Below are 10,594 nucleotides of genomic sequence, written 5' to 3'. Positions count from 1 at the left end.
GGATTGAGGACTTTTTGGTACTGAGGACACACAATGTTATCTTGGCTGGGGAGTCATCGTCAGATGTTGAAGCAACTTCAGATGTGCCCCAGGGAAGTGTGGGACCCTTGCTGTTCACATTGTATATTAATGGCCTTGCAACGATATGAATAGTAGAATCAATGTTTTTGGAGATGATGCAGTTATCTATAATGAAGTACAATCGGAGAGAAGCTGCAGAAATATTCAGTCAGACCTAGATTAGATTTCAACATTGTGCAGAGATTGCCAACTTGCTTTAAATGTTCATAAATATAAAATTTGGCACTTCACAAAACGAAAAAACGTAGTATCCTATGACTACAATATCGATGAGTCGCTGCTGGAATCGCTCAATGCATTCAAATACCTGGGTGTAACACTCTGTAATGATATGAACGGTAATGGTCACATAGGTTCACTCGTATGTAAAGTGGGTGGTAGACTTCGGTTTATTGGTAAAATACTATTAAATTGTAATCAGTTTATGAAAGAGATTGCTTAGAAGTCACTTGTGTGGTCAATTCTAGAGTATTGCTCAAATGTGTTGGACTTGTATCAGATACGACTAAGAGGGGATATCGAATGTATACAGATAAGGACAGCTCAAATGTTCACATGTTTGTTTAATCCATAGCAGAGTGCCACAGAGATACCGAAGGAACTGAAGTGGCAGCCTCTTGAAGATAGACGTAAACTATCCCGAGAAGTCTATTAACAAAGTTTCAAGAACCAGCTTTAAATGATTACTCCAGGTATGTACTACGAACACCTATGTATCACACACTGGGATCATGAGGATAAGGCTAGAATAATTACTGCATGCATAGAGGCATTCAATGTATCATTCTTCCTACACTCCATACGTGAATGGAACAGGAAGAAACCCTAATAACTGGTATGATGGGACATACCTCTGCCATGCACCTCATGGTGGTTTGCAGAGTATAGACGTAGATGAAGATGAAATTATGTACATGAATTAGATACAAAATTTCATGTGTGATAAGAATTATTCTCGTAATTTATGTGAGTAGAAAAGCACTGAGAACCTTTAAATTATATTACGGTAAAGCAGATGATGAAGTCATATTATTATAAAATTGTGTTAATTTTACTATTAATTATTGAATCTAATGGGAGAAGCGCAGAAAGTTGGTTGTTTTGGCGGGAAGAAAATAAAATGCATCAGAAAAATGGGGAAATGAAATGAATGACGACAAATACGAATCAGTAACATGAATTCTGGACAAACCGACAAACTAAAATCTAAAAGAAAAGCCAGTACACAACTAGTAAAAATCTACAAAGAATAACAAATACTGGAATCGATAACTGGAATTAACACATATAGGTAAATTCTGGTTACCAATTCCAACATTTCCATGATTCATATGTAAATTGTTTGCAGGGATTTAAGGCACTAAACGTAATAGCATTTCTACATTTGTAATCGCTGTCTAGAAGTATTGTGATGAAATAACAAAAAATGGAATAGGTAACTAGAATTGGCCTCCTATATATGCTATATATGTCAATTATAGGTACCGATTCCAACCTTAGTAACTTTTTTGCAGTAGTTTAGAGAACAATTACAAGGGCAGAAATTCTATTAGCCTACATTGTAGTGCACACACCTGCTGAAAAATGATCGAATTAATAAACCATTGAATGCTTGCAATCGGTAACTGGAATTAACCTATGTAGGAGATCTAGTTACCGATTCCATCTGTTCGATGGTTCATAATTTTAGACTTTTTGCAGTAAATCTGTGAACGGTGGTTTTTTTTTTTTTAGGATGTCTAGGTTTCTGATTGATCTCAGAACTACTACGAAAAGTAACAGATTGTTTTCTTTTTCATAGTAGTGAAGAGAGTATTACCAACTGTAGAAATTGTGTAACGCTTTAGTGCACACACTTGTTGTTAAATGGTCTCAATAACGATTCTTGGAATGGTTGGAACTGGTAACTGGAATTAACCTACGTAAGTTAATTCTAGTTACTAATTCCAGTGTTAGTCATTTTTCTGTAGATGTTCAGAGAGCAATCATGTTGCATTTTAGTGCACACACCTGCCATAAAAACGAGCTAAATTATGAAACATGGAATGGTTGGAATCGGTAACTAGAATTGACCTATATAGCTTAATTCTAGATATCGACTCCAATGTTTTTAAGACCCTGTTTTTGCGGATTTTCTTTTCTTGTCTACTACTCCATTAGATTTAATAGTTATTATCAAAAATTAATGGCACTTCACAGCATAGTGACATCATCATGCGCTATATTGTAATGGATTTAAAGTTTCTCTGTACTTTTCTTACTAGCATAAATTATGATAGTAATTTATTGCAGACATGTACACTTATCTTTTTCTGCTCTCATTTTCGTTATCTTAAGTTCTTTTCGATATAATATGTGGCTAAGTAATTAATCACGTGAACTGTGATTGTAATTTTTTCGTATGCTACAATGGTTTGTTTATGAATTTGCTCAGTCGCTTTCAATAATTGCCTCTATACAGCGTCTCTACCTTAGGTATGACGTCACTGGTCAAAGCTGACAGGTGGATCGGTCTGTAGAATTGTCTCGTGTGTTCTCGTCCGGTAAAGGACGTAAGTTGACATTAAAGACTACTTTTTTTCTTTTTAATTCAGCTACGGTACGATCCATACGTCTTTGCTGGACGCATTGCATGCATATGCAGTGGCATTGAGAGTTTTGTGGTTCTCCACAGCAGTACTCCACAAGTGTATTTCTTCCTGGTAAAATGCTAAACACTAAAGAACTTGCATCTTACTCTACTGTTCTTGAGACACTGTGATTTCTAAAGCCTAGAGAACTATGGTCTATGGTTCCAACGCTATTTCATAGAGCGACATATGGCACCAATTCTATTGGCGGCAATGTTGGTCCCTGTGAGTGAACCCGCCCAAGTCTTTGTATAAACATATTTTCCTCAACAAATAACTGTCGTTGAACGATACTTTTCTCGTTCTTTCATTTCTCAGCAATGTGAAATATTCCCATGAGACCTTTCTCAAGAACATTTATCATTAATTTTACTTCCACTCTAAGGAAACGCTATCATTGTTAGTTCTCAAATTGTGATACTGCATTCTGATCTTTCCTAGCACGATTTTTATCCCATAATCTCACATATACTACACTGTACTTTTAGTTTTATTATCTTCTTGGCGTAATAGACTCACCCAGTACAATTGCTTAGTAATGTTCACGAAAAGAACTAATTCTTAGGTTTGCATCTATTTTACACTTATGTAAATTTACAAACCGTTAATAAAGTTACCATACTTTACAGTAAATTTCCGATATGCATTAATACCCTCGTGAATCGAGAAAATATTTGGAATTTACATGGTTTTCTTCATGAAAGTTGGGAAATGAATTAAGTATTATGCTTGTTACTCTTTGGTCCGTCATATCTGTAAATTATGTCACACTGAAAGTCTTTGAGGCGTGAGCTCCTTGGAACGAAGCGAAGTGTTAGGCGTTAAAGTGCGCGCCCGTATTTTTTTAAAATACGCCTTTGGCAAATTCTTGTGGTCTTGGCTGATTTGTATTAGTGTAATATCAGCCATACTTTGTATTGAATAAATAAGCTGTCTTACGTATACTTTGGGTTTGTTTTGGAGAAGCAAGTTTTAGTGAATTTCGTCCGGGTTGTGCATTAGTAAAAATGTCAGAAGATAAAAAGGTAAGTCACATGTTAGTCTGTTTTTAGGTAAACCGATTCTAGTGTGTTTTGAATATAAACTTTTTTTCTTTATTTAGGACGTGAAAGGCTCAGAGTCTGAGCATATAAACTTGAAAGTATTGGGTCAAGACAATGCCATTGTGCAATTTAAGATAAAGAAGCACACTCCTTTAAGAAAATTGATGAATGCGTATTGTGATAGAGTGGTGAGTACCGAAACGGATGAACGTAATTCAATATTTGTGTAATTAATAACAGAGCCGTATCACTAAGATCCATTCCAGTGGCTTTAAGATCTTCGGTGAGAAGTAAAGTTACATGCATTTCTGCTATAGTTTCTATATGTTCGTAGTGTATCGAAGCAAGCAGATTAGCTCCCAAGTGTGAAAGAAAGGCGGTGTGGTTCCTGTAATTTTACCTGTTGATAAAATTTTCAATTTGCATTGTGAACATAGCGATACTGGTGGTGTAAAACGTAGCACATGTGGTGATGTCACACGAGTGATATTTTTTTATTGATTATGGTTTTCTCAATTTCTATTTGTACGGGCTTTATATATACTTGAAGCAATGATTTTTGTAATGTAAACATTGTCATGTGTACAGTTCGTATTTGCGTTTTTATTGAGAATTTTGGTTGCCAACCATACTGAAGATAGACGTCGTTTCTTTTACATCTTTGTCTTGCTTGTAGATAATGAATACTTTCATTTATAAATCACGAGAACTAATAATTTCTTAACATGTGCTTTTGTTTTGTGGTTTGTTTGTGGATACATTGGGTTTGTAAATATGTGCAGCTCTAAACAAGTAATAAGATAGACGGCATAGAAATATACAAGCTAAGGTCAAAAAGTACCTGTTCAACAGGCTCCTTGTTTATTAGTAATGTACCATAATTAAAATATTATTTTCCAGTAAAAGATACAGTGTGGACCACCCGTGAATTTGTCTTATTCAACTACTATATACAAATGTAATATGAATCAAATACAGGTCACCACCTTTCAACCTGTGCGGGACATTGGGCTATGCAAAAGATCAGTATATGGCCACAGTCGAGACTTCAATGGGAGTCCAATTTTACACTGTAGCCCATTTTTCAACTTAGTGTATTCTAAATATAGTTTTTTTATCATCACATGAGCTTGTACGATGAAAATAAAGATTTTGGTTTGGTGCAGCTTCCTTCACTTATCGGAGGTGAATGCGTGGCCTTTTATATGGACAAAACAAATGTAAATCAAATGGGAAAAACCAAGACTGAAGGATGCTCCAACACATCGTAATGCATATTATGAATAGTGTGTGCTCTGGAAGGTGACAGTGTGCTAAAGTGCTCTTACAGTGTCTGTGTTCTATAGTGTGCTGCTGTTGGCAGTTTTATGTCATAACCAGTTAAGTGATATATGGTTGCCTGTGAGGATACTCAGTTGTCTCTGAATATGACAGATGTGGCTAATGTGGCTTGATTTTGTAACCAGAACATAATCTCTTAGCTTGACGTGTCAGTCACTGATGGTACCATAATTCGTTGTGTGTCTGCAGTGTGGAAAGGACTAATATTACCTTCTACTAAAATGTGGAATCTCGAAAGTCTTTCTTCCATCGCTTAAAAATAAATTCATCTCTCATTAAAAAAAAGTTGTCACAAGGTTGTTCTTTGAGCTGCCAGACCATTCCTTTTTTCCCAAAAATGCCATATCTATAAATTGCTGGAAAACTGTATGTAATTGTGATAATCCAAACAGAATTTTGCCGGGTGTATCTCAAACTTTTGTTTCAGCTCCCCACTTCAAAATTACTGTAGAAGAATCTGTTCTTGAGATCTGGTGTGCAAAACACACACACATATCTTGTAGTTTATCTAAAAAATCTTCTGTAAGAGGCTTTGGTAAAGGCCTTCACTGTAATTTTATTTTCTGTAGTGTATACTACATGATGATGCTTCCCATTTTTCTTTTTGCAGTTCATACCTGGCTAGCACATTCAAAAGAAAATGACTCACCTGTACTTGGTTGGCAAGGGTTTCTTCCACTCACAGCCATAATCATCTGGATCTGTTATATTCTGGTTGTTCTTAACTCACAATCATCTTGATTCTGACATTGGTGGACTTCGTTGAAATGTAATGAGTCACTGTATCTCTGGTATTTTGCTGTTTAGTGACTAGTGGAGCTTTTAATACCCAATTGTGTTTTGTTGTTGCACTGATATGTATCAGATGAGTTTCACCTTCTGTATTCTTAATACTATCTTGGCAGTACTTGTAAAATACCTGTTGTGGAGCAACAAAGGTTTTACCAAATCCTGTCAAGATCTATGTCTCGCAATCTTGCATCTTCCATTCTCTCGTAAACAGTCATAATAAATAGTCTGCTACAGTCATTTAGTACCTTCAAATCTTACATATTTGGACTGTTTTAAATTTACAATTGTTAATACTCCTCCTAGCTGCTTTTGGAGTGTCGCCATTAGATGATTCTTGTCTTCAGATTAGATTTGGCCAAACTTGGCTTGTATAACTAAAGCTCATTTGGTTGCAATAACTGCACTTTTGGTGTTTCGATAGAAAATAGGAAAATGGAAATATTTAGTATCTCTGTTACTAAAGTTTCTGAAATTTCCATTGATATAATTTCTTTTCAGCAATGTCGTGACAGTAAAAGTACTAGTTTTGTGTGTGAATCATTTTTTAAATCATCTATCACAGCCTGCATTGGCAAGTTACCAGTTTCCGCGCTGCTGGAAGTCTGCCTCGTTATCAGAAACCAAATGAGTGGTGCAGTGGTTAGCACACTGGCCGAACTTTTGGGAAGTCAGCAGTGCAAATCCGCCTCCACCCATCCAGATTTAGGTTTTCCACGATTTCCCTAAATGCTGGGATGGTTCCTTTAAAAGAGCGCAGCCGATTTCATTCCCCGTCCTTAACAAAAACAATTCAAGCTTGTCATCTGTAACGACCTTGTCGTCAGTAAGACATTAAACGTAATCTTTGTTCTTCCTTTTCATTATAAGAAATTATTCTTAAAGAGACTTTGCTCCTTTCATCAAGATGGCATTTTGGGTATTCATGAAGAATTCTCATTGCAAATGATTTGTAGTGGAGCCTATGATGTAGGACTCTCATACTGAATAAAAGACTTAAGTAAACCTTTAAATGCTGTTTCCTCAAAGCCCAAGGTTCGTTTTTTTAACTGGATGTCTCTCATTGCCACTAAGTTACTTAGGCACAGTCAAAAAGCACACAATGACAGGAAAAATTTGCATTGATACTGTGAACATTGTGACAGTTCTGCTTCGCTTTTGTTGTCTGTTTTAGAATAAAAATCTGTTTTTTCTCTTTCCCGGTAATTTGGTGTCTTATTGTTACTATTTTACATATCTTCTTCACAATCTGTGCCATAATTATTTTTCAATGAAAATTTGTCAGTGTTGAATAAATAGCAACAAATTTGTCTTCATTCCATTTTCTGTCCCACTGCAGCAGTTTACTCCCATCTTCACTTCTAAAAATGACTCTTAAATAAATTACTTCTTAGCTTCATGTTCACCAGCTTTTAATTGAAAAGTACAGCTAGAAATTCCTCTTGGGTGTTCCCAGTTTTTTTCTGTCACCTGTGATTTTCAGATATTAACTTAGTTACAGATTTAATGGCTTTAATCAGCAGAGAGTTTATATTTCTATTTACTTCCCAATTTCACCTAATATTGCCGTTTCTAAATATTTATCTACTTGTCTAGCTTGTCAGAAATAGCCAAAACAGGTGTGCTGTAATTACTCAAGATTAATGCATAGGTAAGTGTGTCATTTTGCGAGTCCTGGCCTCATGTTCCATGTTCAATCTTATTTTGATAAATATTTCTTTTTCTGTCACAACGTATAAAACTTCCCCTTGTGTCAAGCAACTGTTAATCATTCTTTGAATGTGAATCAGGTATGCACACACCACTACATTGCTGCAGGCAAAATGGCACTCAGAAAAGTTTGTTATACGTAAAGGGCCAAAACTGCATTGTCACTCGTTCAGTTCATGCAAACAAAGCCTCCAAAATTTGTAGGAAAAAGTGTTCTATCTTTAGCATAATCTACTTATTACCATTATTACAAATTCCTATTAAGTAAATGATTATGACAGTGCAACTCACACTATCTTCACGAGTGTAATTTCTCTGTATTATTATGCGTTATTCGGCTTCCCTGGTGCCTCTCATCTTGTCGGCAGGAAAACATCCAAATCATTAATCTTGAACTGTTGTTAACTGTTTGTCAGTGTTCATTAATTAAAATAGTCTGGTGCATTGGAGTTATCTGCAAACTGAGGAGATGTGTGTGATATAATTATTAAATTATGACTGAAACAAGCAAACTACATAATTCAGGAATGATTTCAGCTACCTTTGGAAAAATAACTTTTCCTGGAGAAGAAGGAAAAAAAATCATTTTCTGTTTGTCCCACATTCTGTTTGTTATGTACATACTCAGTTGTATTTATTTTATTTCCATTTCACTTTAAAGCCTGATGGATACACTGTTGTATTTAGTTTTCCATTACTGGAGTCCTCTTTCTTGGTACAGTTCTGTATTATCCACATTTGTAGCAGTTGTGCTATGTTTAATGGTGTACCTGATAGCTAGTGGCATAGAAGGGTGGTTTTTTAAACACTTTCTCATGTATTGCTCTGTTGGGAAACACTTCCTTTTAACAATATAGGAAAAGACAGGTAACTGCTTACCGTAAAGAAGGCATGTCAAGTTGCAGACACACGATTAAAAGATAGTCATGTATAGCTTCCGCCCACAGCCTTCATCAGTAAAGACACACACACACACACACACACACACACACACACACACACACACGCACACACACACACACACACACACACACGACCACCAACTCCAGCATCTCAGACTGAAATGCAACTACACACAGGATGCAAGCAGCAATCTTGAGGGGTGGGGAAGGGGAAAGAATAGTAGTGTACTGGTGGGGAGAGAGACGAATGCTGTCTGGTGGAGTGTGCAGGGAGCAGATTGCCAACATGCACCATGTCAGGAGGTTGTGGGGGAGGGAGATGGGGAAACAAGAAACAAAAAAGGAGAGGAGCAGTGAAAGGCTTCAGATGCTTTGGCAGAGGGCTGCAAATAAACAGCGTGGTAGACGAGAATGAGAGGAGATGGTATTACAGAGGAGGTGCTAACTGTTGAGTGGAGGGTGTGGGGACAGTATGTATATAGGTGTAGGTGCATTCCGGCCCGAGATGCTGGAGTTGGTGGTCGCGCGCGTGTGTGTGTGTGTGTGTGTGTGTGTGTGTGTGTGTGTGTGTGTGTGTGTGTGTGTGTGTAATGAACTGTCGTCGTATTTTCTGGGAATGAATTACGTAAGCTAAAAGAATTGAAACAAAGTTCATGATGGTTGTGGATTTTTTCCAGCCTATTGTCCTGTAATTGCAGCAGCCTATTGATTACTACAGAATATACTTCAATGATGACACCTGCACTACCAGTGTTAAAGTTGTTAGAATTTTTGTTATGTGGTACTCTTACATGAAGTCCTTATGTGGTGTTAAGAATTTAAGCTTTGATCTCCATGTGTGTGACTTCTAATATTTATTATTCTGAACTACATTGATGCTTGTCTTGAATGCAACATTTTAACATTCTAAATATCAACATTTTAACATTCTGTTTCACAATAATTTTACAGGGGATTGCAATGGCTACAATGCGCTTCCGATTTGATGGGCAGCCAATCAATGAAACAGATACTCCTCTTTCATTGGAAATGGAGGAAGGTGACACCATAGAAGTGTATCAACAGCAGACAGGTGGAAGAGCATAGAAAGAAACTGTGTTTATTGAAATGGCTTTGTGTTATGCACCGAGAGAAGTGGAACTCGAGTGAATATGTGAAATACAGGCACACTTTTTCTATTAAATGTGACAACTTCAATAGTGAATGTAAGTGTTGGGTAATCATGTGAAATATTCCTAAATATCACTTTGAATTTGGGGAGCCCTTTTGTGATTGAGTGGAAGTAAAATTTGTTCTGTTGTTTTGAACTGCTAAACTTGTTTTTCTTGTGTTTTTTTCATTTTTTTTTTTTAATTCCTCAAAGTCTGCATTGTACTAGAAGAGAACTTAACAATTCCAATGGCCTTGCATTTTTCTGTTCATTCCAACAAGGAATTGAGTGTTCTCCAGTCTATATTTTGTTATGTAGAAGTGTTCAAACTAAGGATTCCACATTGTTTAAATGTACTTACATGATAATGGCATGAACATTTAAGGAATTAAGATATGCCATCAATAACTTTTATTAAAAGGAGTATTTATTAGCTTAGTGGCCAAACAGATATGTTGTGTGGGGCTCACATGTTTGGTCTTAGACCTTGTGGTACATTTTTTGTGGTTCTGATTCCACAAGAGGCATGAAAGCAAGCACTCAACCTGTGGCTGTATGGTTTTCTTATGTGTTTAAAAGTTGTATGAAGTAATAGCTGTATACCTATCCTAAAATGTAAATAAATGTTTTTAATAACTTATGCATTTACTTATTTCAGAATGAAACTTACTGGAACATATTGGCATATTTTTGGCCAATGATCGATTTGTATGAAGACAAGCAATGTTAATGTGTTTGGGTAATAAAATAGTATCTTTCTGGGAATACTATGTAACTTTTTAAGTAGCAGTAACTAACTTTAAACATAAGAAAGACGTCACACCTGTGGGTAAAATAACTGTGTTTATAATGCTTCGGAAACAGCGTTTAACATCATATAACCATAAATTTTTCACAATGCGTTTGTTGTATATCATCTGTGAAGAAACAATACCGCGTAAGTAGCAA

At 36.2% G+C, this 10,594-nt stretch overlaps 1 protein-coding gene across 1 annotated transcript; it reads left to right on the top strand.

Moving 5' to 3' along the window:
* The first annotated feature begins 3,495 nt into the window (after positions 1–3,495).
* On the top strand, positions 3,496–10,286 carry LOC124788932 (small ubiquitin-related modifier 3). Its single transcript, XM_047256222.1, has 3 exons — positions 3,496–3,736; positions 3,814–3,942; positions 9,448–10,286. Exons 1-3 carry the CDS (start codon positions 3,719–3,721, stop codon positions 9,580–9,582), a joined length of 282 nt encoding a protein of 93 aa, XP_047112178.1. The 5' UTR covers positions 3,496–3,718; the 3' UTR covers positions 9,583–10,286.
* Positions 10,287–10,594: the final 308 nt, after the last annotated feature.

Source organism: Schistocerca piceifrons, chromosome 1, assembly GCF_021461385.2.
Source record: "Schistocerca piceifrons isolate TAMUIC-IGC-003096 chromosome 1, iqSchPice1.1, whole genome shotgun sequence".
In the NCBI taxonomy this organism is placed as follows: domain Eukaryota; kingdom Metazoa; phylum Arthropoda; class Insecta; order Orthoptera; family Acrididae; genus Schistocerca; species Schistocerca piceifrons.
The sequence above is the reverse complement of the archived record's forward strand: the minus strand, read 5'-3'. Positions and strand labels throughout refer to the sequence as shown.